Source organism: Rhagoletis pomonella, unplaced genomic scaffold (assembly GCF_013731165.1).
Source record: "Rhagoletis pomonella isolate Grant_MI unplaced genomic scaffold, Rhpom_1.0 Rhpom_scaffold_00006, whole genome shotgun sequence".
Taxonomy (NCBI): domain Eukaryota; kingdom Metazoa; phylum Arthropoda; class Insecta; order Diptera; family Tephritidae; genus Rhagoletis; species Rhagoletis pomonella.
In genome coordinates, this window is record NW_023458560.1 from 8,925,771 (window position 1) to 8,940,774 (window position 15,004).

The window sequence follows — 15,004 nt, forward strand, 5'->3', positions numbered from 1 at the left end:
TATTTTAGATGTTTATTATGAAAAAGAATTGCAATTTGTTCATCAATTTGACTATACATAGGATATATGCATTAGAGAGCTTCGATAAAAAATAAAATAGATAATTTAAAATATAAACTGTTGGCATTTTCCTTAAATACCTGGCTACTTTATCATAATCTTAATAATGTGTAATGCATACAAAATGAGACTGGAAACCATCGAAATAAAAAATACCGATGCTTTGTATTTTGACGTTTTGGAATGCAACCCATCTTATGCACCCAAACATTTCGGCTAGTAGCACAACGCTGACTAATAGTATTTACAAAGTGAGACATTAAGATTCCCTTCGAGACACACCGCGCTGAGTCGGTTCTCAATACAATTGTACAGCATGCTATGCATTAAGCTTTGAGTAGAACTAAGGAATCAGTTTAAACAATACATATGAATTAAGTTATTACTATTTTGATAGCAAAGTGTACTTATGCGTATGTTTTTGAATAGACTTTGGCACTTCCTTGTTAAATGCCAAAGGGTGTGCTCTTACTTACGTCGTCTTTTTTATTGTTGTAGAGTTAATACGATCACTTTTTAGCGTCACACTCGTAACATCTTTAACAATCATTTCAGCAACTTGCCACGCAATTTCTTCTTGAACCTTATCTTCTGGCAAGTTAACTAGTTTTCGCATTGCATTTTTGATCTTGTTGCCACTAAGGTTAAGAGACCAGTTGAGCTTACCACCGTACGATGTTTCACTTGCCACAGAATCTACAGTTTCGAAATCACGTTCGTAGCGACCTAACTCGTTAATGTGCCCAAATTTAAGAGCGCCACCCTCTGATGAGTATGAACGACGCCACAACAAATTTGGATTTGTTAACTGGCGTGAATCAATATGGAGGTCCGACCCTCTAGTTTGTTGAAGACTTTTAATACGTGTTTGTGGCAATTTGTTGCCGTCCATTGCCAATAAGGTGTTTTGTTTTAAAATTTCTCGCCGATTTCCTTCGCTGCAATCTGACAGTGTTTTGCGGTGAAGTGATTTACGAAAAACGCCACTTGTGATAGTAGAAGTTGCTGTTGATACAGATATACCATTGATCTCATATATTTTCAACTTTAGCTCATTCAAATAGTTTTGAAAAAGTTGAGATTCCAAAAAGTCTTGGAAATATTTGCGCTCTAAGTATTTTGCTATTAACTGTAAGGGTAAATCAAAGCAGTACCTAATCCGACCGTCAGCGCAGATACATTCCTCCACTCGACTTCGTAGTCGGTCGGATAACCATAAACGGGTTTCCGATTGCAGCGAGAAGAATTTTTCGTAGATAATCATGGCATCTGATTGAGCTTCCCTTTTGACTGAACTTCGAGCATTTGATGTGTGCTTTTCCAAGGCATCTTCAGCTAAGACTTCGTAACTTTTACGAAAGTTTATAGCCGATGTCCAGAAATCAAGGCATTCGCGTTCACCGTGCTGTTCAAGAAATTCCATAAAGAAAAAAAGTGTAGCTTCGCTGTATAGAATGTCATATATGGATAACTGTGGGTGTCCATTCTCTACTAGTTCAACACAGTATTTACTGTAAAAAGGACTTTGTAAAAAGTCATTTAGGTACATTCGCTCCATCTGGTCCATTAAATAACGTTGCGCTTCAACAAAGCATGTTGCTGGGATCGTTGGCGCATATTCTGACTCTGTGGTATTTTGCGCAGCTGCCAGATGCATTTTTTCTGTTCGTTGACATAGCAGTAGCGATATTTGCGACAAAATTGAGACCGGTAACGAGACAAATTGACTTGCACCTGCAATTAAATACTTTTGGTATATAGCAATTGCATCCTTTACGCTAGCTGGGCTCACGAACTTTTCATCACATTCTCGGCTATTGCCCAAATGCGATGCGGTCTTAATAGCAAAATCACTACATTTGAGTCCATAGCATTTTACATCTGAACAATTTTGGCACTTCTTATTTAAATTATTGGAACGTGTGCTCTCATTTATCTGTTTATTAGTTTCTTCGTATATTTGACTCTTTTCATCATCTGTAAGAGGCTGACGCATAGATAAATCGTAATAACTTTTTAATTCAGGTACTCTGTCCCTATCATCTTCCAAAGTCGTGGCGCTGCTAACATCTTCACACGTCAAACTAATTTCGTTGTTTGGCTGGTTTTTTGCTTCCCTGAAGCTTTGTAAATCTACTACACTTTCTAATAGCACTAGCCCATCATTTTGTTCTCTTTTCTCCAAGTGAGCCAGTGCTGCAGTTTTGAAATTATCGGTGTCAAGATAGAATTTTAGCGGAGCAAGTGCATTTTTTATATCTAGGTATTGCACGAAGTAGCTTAAACAGTTGGGGTCATTTAGTATTGACGTAAGTGTCATCGCCAGACGTGATTTATATCGGAAAACATCTATAAACAAAATATGAGAGTACAATTTTGTGCTTTTCGGAACATTAATTTCACTCACCTTCGTCGGATGCCAAGCTGTAGCCACTCAAGCTCCTGCCACAACTACCGCAACCATCCAATGCATCATCCTCTATGTCTGCCTGGGAGAGTATTTCATCACAAAAGCTTGAAGTAGATTGCAAGGAGTTGCGTTTGATTCCATGTTCACCTTGCAATGATTCAATGTCTGTTAAGGCGTCTTCATTCGCTTCGATACTGGATTTTCGGATAGAGGCATCGGTCCACGTCCCTCTGCTACGAGAATCTATTGGATAGCAAAAATCTTAAATTGCAGGCACGTCCAAGATGACGACGGTATGATATCACAGCACCCATTTAGAAAATGCAAACCTATCTATGCATGTATGGATGTATGTACACATGTATGTGTATTAAGATTGAATATGATGAACTTCACACCTGTAAATTCATATTTCCCAATTACCTTTACGTTTCTTAAAATATTTCAGCATATTAAAATGCTTCTATCGGTGATCAAACCACATTTAATATCGAAATTTGTAAAATATGTACACTTTTTTCCACGGAACTTGCAATTTCACTGTAATTTCTTTGTGCACAAATTTCGTCGAGTTTGTTTTCATCATCACAAACGTCCCTAACCGATTCTAGTTATGTGCTGAATTGTCGGTACCCAATACTTCCTATTCGGTACCCTATACCAATTCTTTAAATTAAATCCTTGGCATATGCCTAGCCATTAAATATTGGGTGTTCACTGATCGTCCCAAATAGTGTTTTAAAATGTAGACGTCGTTTTCAATGGCTGCATTTCTTTATTCATTCTGAATGTTTGGAATAAACTTTTTTGTTTACTTATTCTTTAGAACGTTCCTGATGATATGTCAACGTATATTTCAAACGCATTCTGTTTATTCCAGCTGTGAAATGGGATTATCCGGAATGTATAAAGAAACGCAGCCAATGTGTTCAAAGCTTCAGGCAACTTTTGCGTTCAACTCACGCAGAGTTGCACAAAAAAAAAATTGAATGGCTAAAAATATCAAATAATAAAAAACATCAAAACGTTCGGCATAAAAAGGCATTTGCATTGTTCACCTTTGCATTCTAGCAAAGGCTGCATAACCCAAATAAACAAAACTAATAATCTCGTTACTCTCATTTTACGTATAAGCACAACGGTGCAGCGAACAAAGGTGGCGCCGTCAGTGGTACCGCTACTTTGGTTTTGCCGATTTTGACAGTTGTGGTAACTTGTAAATAAACCTTTGTTTACAAATCAGCGACAAAGAGAATTTTAATTATAAGTGAAAAATCAGTTTAAATGGTATTAATTTGCAATTTCTAAGCGGTTTTTGAGTTGAAGACTGCTTAAAAACTAATAAAATGAAGTGCCGTGTGTTAAATTTCGACAGCCGTTAAGATGCGAGATGCGTAGATGATGCAAGTGTAGCGCTGTGACGAATCGCTGTATTTTGTGTACATAGGGCACGGTAAAGCCGTTCTCGAAATGTATCTTTATTATTATATTGACAGCATTGCATCACAATGACTTCGCTTCTGCTCCAAGCATCCTCCTTTAGCAAGTTAACTAATCAATCCCGCTGATATGCTGCCGAAGTTTGCTGCATCAGCCTTAGGGCCGGTTGTTCAATGTCTGATTAGCACAAATCGGAGGTAGAAGCTCCGGTTAAGCACAACTACTGCTGTAGTAGTAGTGATGTAGTGGTAGTGATAACCAGACATTGAACAACCGGCCCTTAATTGCAAAGCAATAGAGTGTATAAGCACTGCGATAAGCAGGGCCGGTTGTTCAATGTCTGGTTATCACTACTTGCCGGTTAAACATCATTATCGACGATTTCGACATCAAGCATATAACATGTGATCGATAAAGCAGTCGTTGTATCTAACCGGAGCTTCTACCTCCGATTTGTGCTAATCAGACATTGAACAACCGGCCCTAAGGTGAATCAATGGGCGCGTTCATAAGATGTAGCTGTTGTCTAACCGTTGACTGTTTGTCTTAGAAACGGACAGTTGAGTAGTTCTGCTCAGTTCAATAGTTGGCAAAATTCCGCAATTTTTTCCATCGGAAAATTTTATCGCTACCTGAACTCAACGTGTTGGGTAAGCCTAACCCATGATGCAATAATACAAGGTGGTATCTGTTGGGACAGCTCGTTTTGACACTGCCTTAGCTCAGTAGAATAAGAAGAAAAACGGTAAGAAATGAATCCCCATTTGTATATAAATTTTCGTATTTTCTTCTAAACAAATTTTGCTTTTTTATAGTATATTCGCAATGAAATGAAATAAAATAAGATATAAATCCTTTTTGAGAAAACAAAATGTGTATACTGAGAAAAAATAAAAAAAATTCAGCCATATTATTAGGCAAAGAATTGTTAAAGAAGTAACACTGTTTCAGCTAAGGCAGTCAATATGGCGGAATTAGAGCGAGAAGTTGCCAACTGATAACACCTTGTATTATTGGCTTTGTTTCTTTTCTTTTCTAGCAGATAATTATCAGGAAGAAGAAGAATGAGAAAATTGATAGAATTACGCTCGCAGAGAGCGAAATAACGAAAAAGTAAAGAAACGAAAAACTATCAGAAACTAGCAAGTAATCAGCTGATCGGTGTATTTGACTAATGAAAATATTTAGCGCGAATTTTTGTTTATCCATTTTGGCAACTGCTAGTTTCTGCTAGTAAAAATTTTACTAGCAGAAATTAGCAGGAGAGCCAAAAAAGAAGAGCGTAAGAACGAGAGAGAGCTGCTAGTTTCTGCTAGCTTTTTGGGTTAAGAAACGCATTCTAGCAGAAATTAGTGATAAATTGTGATAACTATCTGTTAAGAAACAAAGCTATTGCATCATGAGCCTAACCAGCTGATCGAAAAGCCTAATGCCGTTTATATTAAATCTAACGCCGCCTTTTTAGGTGGCGGCTGCAAACGAATTTATTTAATTTTATATTACTGATGTGATAAAATAACTAAAATATTTTATAATAATACTACGTTTTTTTACCCGAGCGCACTTGTGCACAAGGGTATATTAAATTTGTTCACATAACGGTTGTTTGTAACAGCCAAAACGAATCGAGATAGATATAGACAAATGTATACATAAATGATCAGAATGAAAAGGGAAATCGATTAAGTCATGTCTGTCTGTCCGTCCGTCTGTCCGTCCGTGTACACGATAACTCGAGCAAAAATTTAGATATCTCAACGAAATGGTATGTAGGTTTCCATTTATCCATGGTAGGTTGGTATTGAAAATGGGCGAAATCGGACTGTAACCACGCCCACTTCCCATATAACGGTAATTTTCGGAAAACCGAAAACTCCGATATTTTAGTAACTACTGGAGATTATTAACTCAATATTGATATTTACAATAAGTTTTAGACGAAAAATAAGAATATTATAAATTTTCGGAAAATGCCCTTGCCACATAAAAGTAAAACGTTGAAAATTATTGAAATCGGACTAAAATTACGGCCGCTTTTCATATAACGGCAAATTTCAGAAATGCTTGAAATTGGAATATTTCGAAATTTAAGGACGCTAATTTACTCAAAATTGATATACCCCGTCTTACCATCTAGCGGTAGCTTTCGGAAAGGTGAAAAAACATATATTTAATACTTGCGCCGGGTATTTAATGTTCGGCTCCGCCCGAACTTAGACTTTCTTACTTGTTTTAAATTGAATTTACAAATTACGGATGGTTTTATTTTGCAAAAAAGTTCGATTCGTATAGGATGCGTCCGCACGGGCTCACAAACGAAAGATTCTGAGTATATTAAAATTCAATAGTGAATTGACATTTGCAGTGCATATTTGTGTGTGTGTGTGTGGTGTGTACAACGGTGGTGGGTATACAGAGTGGTGTATATATCGTATGTTGATATTTTAATTATTGATTTAATTTTAATTTTAAGTACAAATATTTTAATGTTTAAAAATTGAAAGTTTATTTATTGAATAATCAAAAATTTTCGTTTTGATAACAAACAAATTCATTGAACCATAAATTGAACATAAAGAATTTAAACAAGTATAAAAACATATAGGTACATATACTCCCCCTCCAGTAAAACAATAAATTAATTAATGTTAAATGTTATTTTCGTTTTTGTTTTCGGAATTGTTAGTGAATTATATTTTTTTGTTGTATCAGAAATTATATTTGCAGGTTTGAGTAAATCTATTGAAACCGTTTTAATCATATTTCCATGTTGAATTTTGAATACTCTGTCATTTTTCGAAATAATTTTAAATGGTCCTTCATAAGGTGATTGCAAATTTGACTTGTGAATAACTTTAACAAAAACATACTCACAAGTATCCAAATTTTTAGGAATAAAAGAGTATTCTTTATTGTGATGTACAACCTTTGATCTAACATTCGAAAAATATTTTCTTAGCTTAGAAAGAGTTTCATTTGTATTATCAGCTTCATTATTATAACTGTTCGTAACAACTAATTCACCTGGTAATCTTAATGTTTGTCCATAAACTAATTCTGCAGAAGAGCATTTTAAATCTTCTTTAACAGACGTACGTAATCCTAATAATATCCAAGGAATAATTTCAGACCAGTGAGTAGAATCCTCCGAAGCAGTAATAGCAGTCTATGTCCTATGAAATCTTTCAATCATTCCATTTGATTGAGGATGATATGGGGATGTATGAATTTTGTGAGATCCTAACAATTTAGTTAATTCTGTGAACAATTTTGATGTTAACTGTGATCCTTGATCTACTGTTATATAAAGTGGAATGCCAAAACGAGGAACGTAATTTTGAACAAATGTTGTTGCTATAAAATTAGCTGAAATATCTCTAAGTGGATATGCCTCTGGCCAACGTGTATGTCTATCAATGATAGTTAAAATGTAACGATTTTCTTTTGACACAGGTAATGGACCAACAAGATCCATATGAATATGTTCAAATCGTCCAGATGGAATGTTAATTTTTTGCACAGGCGTCTTAGTATGTTTAGAAATTTTTGATTTTTGACAACTTATACAAGTAGAAGTCCAATTATTTATCTCTTTGCGCATATTAGGCCAAACATATTTTGATTGAATCAAACGCCTAGTTGTACGTACACTTGGATGTGATAAAGAATGAATTTTATCAAAAATGACTTTTCTCATAGAATTGGGAACAAATGGTCTAAAAGGTTGTTGAGAAATATCACACCAAATATTAAGATTAAGTACTGGAATATTAATTTCTTTTAAATTACTGTTGGAATTTTGGTCAGATATTATGTCATAAAGCGTTTGATCTTTTTGTTGTTCCTCGAATAATGTTTGAAAATTTATGTCTAGGGCTAAAATCATGTTAACATCTGGAATACGTGAAAGGGTATCAGCAACTATGTTTTCTTTTCCAGAAATGTATTGAATGTCGTCTGTAAATTGTGCAATGTATTCTAAGTGTCGAATTTGTCGAGGAGATCTGTCTGGTTTATGATCAGTATAAACAGTGAATGTTCTACCTTCTAGAAAATGTTTAAAATGTTTAATTGAATTGTATATTGCTAAAAGTTCTCTGTCAAATGTGGAGTAATTAATTTCTGTAGGGGATAATTTTCTTGAAAAAAATGCAAGTGGTTCCAAAGTGTTATTACTCATTTGTTGTAAAACCGCACCGACTGCTACATTCGATGCATCGACAGCAAGTGATAATTTACCGTTTTTATCAAAATGAGTGAGTAAAGTCTTCTGTGTAAAAAGCTTCTTCACATTTTCAAAAGCCCTAGTTGTATTTTCTGTCCAATTTAATTGTTTAAGTTTATTTTTAGTTGCTAATGTTAACATTTCGTGCAGAGGACTAAGTTCTGCTGCTAACATTTTAACATATCTATGGTAATAATTAACCATGTCCAAAAATGTTTGTAATTTATTTATTGAAAGTGGGTTTTCAAAATTTACTATTGCTTCAACTCGTTCGACAGAAGGTCTGATTCCTTCACTTGAAATTTCATAACTTAGAAAATCTAATTTATTTGCTCCAAAAATGCATTTACTAGGTTTAATATTCAAACAATATTTTTCAAGTCTTTCAAATACAGATTTTAAATGCTCAATATGTTGATCTTCATTATCACTTGCAACAAGAATATCGTCAATATAGACAAACACAAATTCTAAACCTGAAAATACTTCATTAATAAAACGTTGAAATGTTTGTGCACTATTTCGTAGTCCAAAAGGCATCCGTACGAACTCAAACATTCCAAACGGTGTAGTAATTGCTGTTTTATGTATATCTTCTTCAACCATCGGTATTTGATGATACGCACGAACAAGATCAATTTTGGAAAAAATTTGTTTATTTTTTAAATCAATAGTCAAATAATGAATGTGAGGTAACGGATAACGATCTGGAACAGTGGTGATAAATGAGTTTTTAATTTTTGTACCAAATGGACAAAAAGAATGTACTAAATCAGCCGAAAAAGTACCAAAATTTAAAAACTAGACAGACATATGAATATGGGTAATTTCCAAACAAAGTGTTCATGTCAGGTATTTTATATATTTTTTTTAAGATTGATAATCTTATCCTCTAAAATCGTTTACGAAACTGCTTTCATGCTCTTCAAAAATTAATTTTTGTTCTTATTTTTGCATTTTTGCAAAATATTTTCCAGAATGTAACATTTGCATATCACTTTTAAACTGATTTATCAGATAAGCCAATGTTGGAGATTTTTTGCGCCTTCTTCAAGACATTAACGTGACGTTTTTCTTGGGAGGCAGGTTTTTTGTTTAATCTTTCTTCAGCAACAACTTCCCATATATGCCATTTGAACACTTTTGGAGAAACAAGCGAATTAAATAAAAAATCCTTTTCCACCTAAAAGTGACCTTCTGGAAATATTTCACTTGTTTTTTGTTCTAAAAGTCTAATTTCACGAAAATATAAAATCAAGGAAATCATTGAAACCCCTGAAGCAATAAATAGGCATTGGTTATTATCTTATTTTTAGTGTTTTTTGTATAAAAAAACTGGGTGACTTTCCGGAAATATTAAGCCTTACTCGTTAATATTAAATACCTTTTTTTTTGGTTCGGCCAGTGTGTACTGCACCAAAAATCTGGAAAAATTTCGTCCGTGGACTTGGATGCGTAGCGTTATATGTACTTGTACATATGCATAGTTTAAAAAGGCCATGAAAACCCTAAATTTCCATTACAATCAATAATTCAAGCTAATCAACAAAACCATACAAGTATGTTTATTAAGTGCGAGTAACACAAAGAAACAGTTGCTTATATTATAGCAACAACATTTTGATGATTTTAAAAAGTCTTTCATTTTTAATAAACACCACGCACATACCTGTATAAAGTAGGAAAAAGATGACCGCATTTTTATCCACAAGTCGTATTTCTACATAATTTGTCGTAATGCTGTATTTTGACAAAATTCTATCAAAAATGTCGATGTAGTACCAATGTACTTTTGGGATCCAAAATGTATCAAAAAAGTACAATTGCACCATCAATTTCATCACTGATCTGGAATAGTAATGCAATTAAGTCTTCTGTAATCTCCACAAGGTCTCCAATCATTTGGTTCTTTTTTAGGAGCTAAATGTAAAGGAGATGCAATGTGAGAGTGTGAAGGTCTACATATACCTGTTTTAACTAAAAATTCAAATTCTGTTTTCGCTATTTTGAATTTAATTGGATCAAGACGACGTGGTTTAGAGAAAGGTAGCACTCCTTTTGTTTCAATTATGTGAACCGTTTGGTGTTGCACTGGTTTAGTGTAATCTGGTTCACAAGTAATTGAAGGAAAATCATTTAAAAGTTTAGAAAATTTATTTTCAGTAATTGGTATCCTTATTGAAAATATATCGCAAAAACCAGATGATCCAGAAACTTTCAATTTTGTTGTTGAATCAGTAATTTCTCTATTTTTAATATCAACTTATATACCAAATTTCTCCAAAAAGTTATCGCCTATAATTGGTGTTGAAATATCCGCTAATATGAAGGGGAATTCAAAATCGCGTCTTGAACATAGATCAATTTTTAAAAGTTTTGTGCCATAAGTTTTAATAGAAGAACCGTTAGCTGCAGTCAAATTAGGATCTGAATTTCTTTTATGTGATTTGAATTTAGAAGAAGGAATGACCGAAACGATTGCACCAGTATCTATTAAAAAATTTAATTTATTGGATTTATCATAAATAAATAGGCGGCGGATGGCTTAACTTCATTTCCATTATTAGCCACCGTCATAATGGAACGATCTAGTTTAAAACATTAGAATTTTCTTCGTTTTTATTTTTGTTAAAACTACAAGGTTGAATGCATTTAAAAGCATTATTTTTAAATTTTCTATGATACCAACAAATATTTTGGTTAATATCGTTTCTAGATCTAGAAAAATTTCTTGATCTAGAACGACTTCTGTCTCTATCTCTATCTCTTGATCTTGATCTAATTTGTAATTCATTAATATCTGCTGTAATTTTGTTAAGATTTTGGTAAATAGCTGTAGTCAACTCAGTTAAATTTCTAATGCATTGTTTAAGAATATTATTATTATTATTATTTTCTACACTAGCAACATTAAAAGATTTAGATGATTGGGGATTATTTATCAAATCATATAATTTATCTGCAAGAGAAATAATTTCTTCAGTATTTTGATTACTACAAGAAGTTAAATGAATTTGTATTTGTTGCGGTAACTTCCTACTCCATAATTTAAATAAAAGTTCTTTACTGACAATTGATTTTGAACCTGCTAAAGATTTCATACGTCTATAAAGTTCTGATGGTGACCTATCACCTAGTTCGGCATTTGAAAATAATTATTCTAATCTCTTCTCTTCGCTAAGAGAAAATCTTTCACATAAAACTTTCTTAATTGTTTCATATTTGTTAATCAAAGGAGGCCGATTAATAACATCAATAATTTAGAAATTGATTCTTTTTGAAGAAAAACTAAAACGTTTTGAAATTTGATATTATCATAGCGTATGTTGTTAATTTCGAATTGTCCTTCCACAAGGAGAAACCATGCTTCAGGACAATCTTCCCAAAAATGAGGCAACTTAATAGATTTTGATAAATTTGCACTGAAGTTGTTTTCATTTGGAAAACTATTAGGGCCGGTTGTTCAATGTCTGGTTATCACTACTTGCCGGTTAAACATCATTATCGACGTTTTCGACATCACGCATATAACATGTGATCGATAAAGCAGTCGTTGTATTTAACCGGAGCTTCTACCTCCGATTCGTGCTAATCAGACATTGAACAACCGGCCCTTAGTTTGTATATTTGGTGAAATGTTTAAGGGCCGGTTGTTCAATGTCTGGTTATCACTACTTGCCGGTCAAACATCATTATCGAAGATTTCGACATCATGCATATAACATGTGATCGATAAAGCAGTCGTTGTATCTAACCGGAGCTTCCGGATTTGTGCTAATCAGACATTGAACAAGCGGCCCTAAGTCTGAAGTGTGTATTGGGTTTTCATGTTGATTTTCTGTTGTTGTTGTAAAGTTGCGTTGTATATATTAATAGACAAAAAAAAATTTATAAAAAATTTAAATAAATGATAATAACAATTAATTATATTAATATCAAATTATTTATATTAGTTGTGTAATAATTCTAAATCTTTTAAAAAATTTGGTTTGAAAACTTAATTATATTAAAAATGTTAGATTGATATCTCTTTTTGTTAACAAATTTTATTTTTAAAACAAATAAATAAAGTCGAAAAGTAACTTATAAAATATTCAGCTGAATGAATAAACTAAAGACTTCAGACACGAACCTTTTTTTTTTTTTTTTTTTTTTTTTGAAATGAAAAACAACTACTTATTTTTGTTCTTTTGTTACCTGTGACAGCAACACCAAAAACTTAACTAAAATTCTTAATTATATTGCTGATGCACTTTAGTAATAGCTTTATTGCTGTTGCTGCTGCTGGTCGATTGTAGTTGTAATGCCTTAATGATGGTTTGTTGATTCTTGTCCAAATGCACTTAAATAAATTGCGACTCGCACAGCTGAGCTCATATATGTTTGCTAATTATATTGAAATGGTTGCATATGTTTCAGTTAATTCCTGGTTTAATATGTACATATGTATGTAGGTTTGAACAGGGTTTGGTATTCGCCAATCACAGCGACTAGTTTATCAGAGAATTTTTAATTCACGCACTAAAAAAATTTGGGTTTTTGCAAAAATCTTTTGTTGCGAGACTTGAAGAAGTTAACAGTTCAATTGTTTGCAGGATCGCCAATATATCGTATGTTGATATTTTAATTATTGATTTTATTTTAATTTTAAGTACAAATATTTTAATGTTTAAAAATTGAAAGTTTGTTTATTAAATAATCAAAAATTTTCTTTTTGATAACAAACAAATTCATTGAACCATAAATTGGACATGAAGAATTTAAACAAGTATAAAAACATATAGGTAAAATACCCTACAGTGTATAAGGAAAGTTAAATGTCGATGTTCTGTTTACAATGTTGCGGAAGCGTGTGTGAATGTGGGCAACATCTGCCGGCATCGATCGGTGGTGCAGCGCACGAGCGGAAGTCCGGGGTAGCCTTCGCGGAAGGGCTCATTTGGCCATCCCGGCCCCCCTAGGCGAATATTCAGCCTAGCAACCGCTGCAACTGTTGAAGGTTCTGGACCACGTTACTAAGGGCAGTTACCCGGTGATGATGCGGGCCAGATTGTCGCCGACGTGAGATGGCGGGGGCGACAATAGGTCGACTGCTGCCAGTGGGTGCGATTTCGGTTGGTGTTAGGATGCCGACGTTGCACTCCCGGCTCCCGTTGCTGCCGCCGATGATCACCGCGCCTGATCGGAGGCACATTGTCCCGCCTTACGATGCGATGCCACAGCGTGTGGTGTTGCCGAGGACAGATTTGGCACCCGTACGAGGTGCACTCCCTGGTGTCATGAGTGAGGGTCAGGCAATTCAGGCAATGCCCATGCGCTCGGGCCACCTGTTGCCGTTGCTTTGGAGACATGCCTCGGAAATTGGGCAAATGCGCAGTGGGTGCGGACGGCGGCATAAACCGCAGCGAATGCCAGGTGGATTACGGGGTCCCGCAGAGATCTGCCCTTGCTGGCCTTCTTCCATATGATTGGTTACCGTCCTTGGGTTGTGCATGCGGGCCGTTGCAACTAGTGGGGCCGCAGGCAGTGGCACGTTGGCGCGTGGCGCCGCCCTTGGTGGTGCTGAGGCCCTCGGTACAGTTACCGCGGATCTGACCGCCGGAACAGGACTGGAGGGGGATGATGTGGGCATTTCAACGTCCATTTCTATAGGAAGAAATCGCGACTTTAATTTTGGGTAGAAACTTTAGATGACGGTTAGTGGCCGATTAGTGGATTAATCGGGTATACATTAGTAAATATTCTTATTTACGTTAGTTGAGTTGCGTGGTTTTCGTTTTATTTGCGGTTTTAGGTGTGTTGGAATTACGATTATTACGCTTCACGGATTATTGGCGTTTTCGGTCGGTAAAAGGCAAAGTTTTACGAGCGGTCGAGTTAGTGTATCGTTTTGTGTGCGCAAATCTACGACTCGTATGTGACCATCGGAGCCACGATGTAATTTTTCGATTCTTGCGAGGCGCCACTAGGTGGGGGGAAGACACTCATCGTGGATGAGAACACATTCTCCGATTTTAGGCTCCTCTTGAGTGTTTTTCCATCTATATCTTTTATGGAGGTCTTTTAAATAATCTTCCTTCCATCTACGACTGAATTCATGATGGAGAATTTTCATTCGTTCCCATCGATTCATTAGAGATTGCTCGTCTGGTTTGGGTATTGCCAGAAGTAGAGCTCCTCTAAGAAAATGCCCAGGGGTGAGGGCAGTGAAATCGGAGGGATCTTGCGAGAGCGCAGAGAGGGGCCGTGAGTTAAGAACGGCTTCTAGGGGTTAATAATGTAGTAAATTCTTCAAAGTTAAATTTGTGTGTGCCAGTGACTTTTTTAAAATGTGTTTTGAAGCTTTTTACAGCTGATTCCCATAGACCACCCATATGTGGGGCACTTGGTGGGATAAATTGCCAATCAATGCCTTGGGGTGCGTGTTTTTTGACGATTTCAGGCGAGACTTTAATTTAACAAATTGTTTTTCAGTGGCTCTTTTGGCTCCGACAAAGGTTTTTCCATTGTCGCTCATTATTTTGGATGGAAATCCTCGCCGCCCGATGAAGCGAGCAAATGCAGCGAGAAAAGCCGCAGTTGTCAGATCAGAACATAGCTCGAGGTGTACTGCTTTTGACGTAAAGCATACAAAGACAGCCACATAACCCTTCGTGAAGGTTGAAGTCCTTAACATGGAAGCCTTTATCTGGAAAGGCCCAGCAAAGTCAAAACCAGTGGTAGTGAAGGGCAGAGCGAAAGTGCAGCGTTCAGGTGGAAGAGCTGCCATGATCTGCGTGCGCATCTTCTGCTTATGTATAGTGCAGACTTTGCACATAAATATGCATTTTTTGATCTGTGGCTTTAGTCGTGGAATATAAAATTCTTGT

The 15,004-nt window shown here is 35.4% G+C and overlaps 1 protein-coding gene across 1 annotated transcript; it reads right to left on the minus strand.

Moving 5' to 3' along the window:
• Positions 1–6: 6 nt before the first annotated feature.
• Positions 7–3,088, minus strand: LOC118740380 (A-kinase anchor protein 10, mitochondrial). Its single transcript, XM_036471890.1, has 3 exons — positions 2,894–3,088; positions 2,468–2,713; positions 7–2,409 (listed from the first exon to the last, which is right to left on the minus strand). Exons 1-3 carry the CDS (start codon positions 2,919–2,921, stop codon positions 533–535), a joined length of 2,151 nt encoding a protein of 716 aa, XP_036327783.1. The 5' UTR covers positions 2,922–3,088; the 3' UTR covers positions 7–532.
• Between the last annotated feature and the right edge of the window lie 11,916 nt (positions 3,089–15,004).

Excerpts from the sequence above, each read along its gene's own strand:
- LOC118740380 (XM_036471890.1), bottom strand. The coding sequence starts at position 2,921 with ATGCTGAAATATTTTAAGAAACGTAAAG. Across the intron at positions 2,714-2,893 it reads ATATTTTAAGAAACGTAAAG|ATTCTCGTAGCAGAGGGACG; the intron begins GTAATTGGGAAA and ends GCTATCCAATAG. Across the intron at positions 2,410-2,467 it reads CAGCTTGGCATCCGACGAAG|ATGTTTTCCGATATAAATCA; the intron begins GTGAGTGAAATT and ends TTTTGTTTATAG.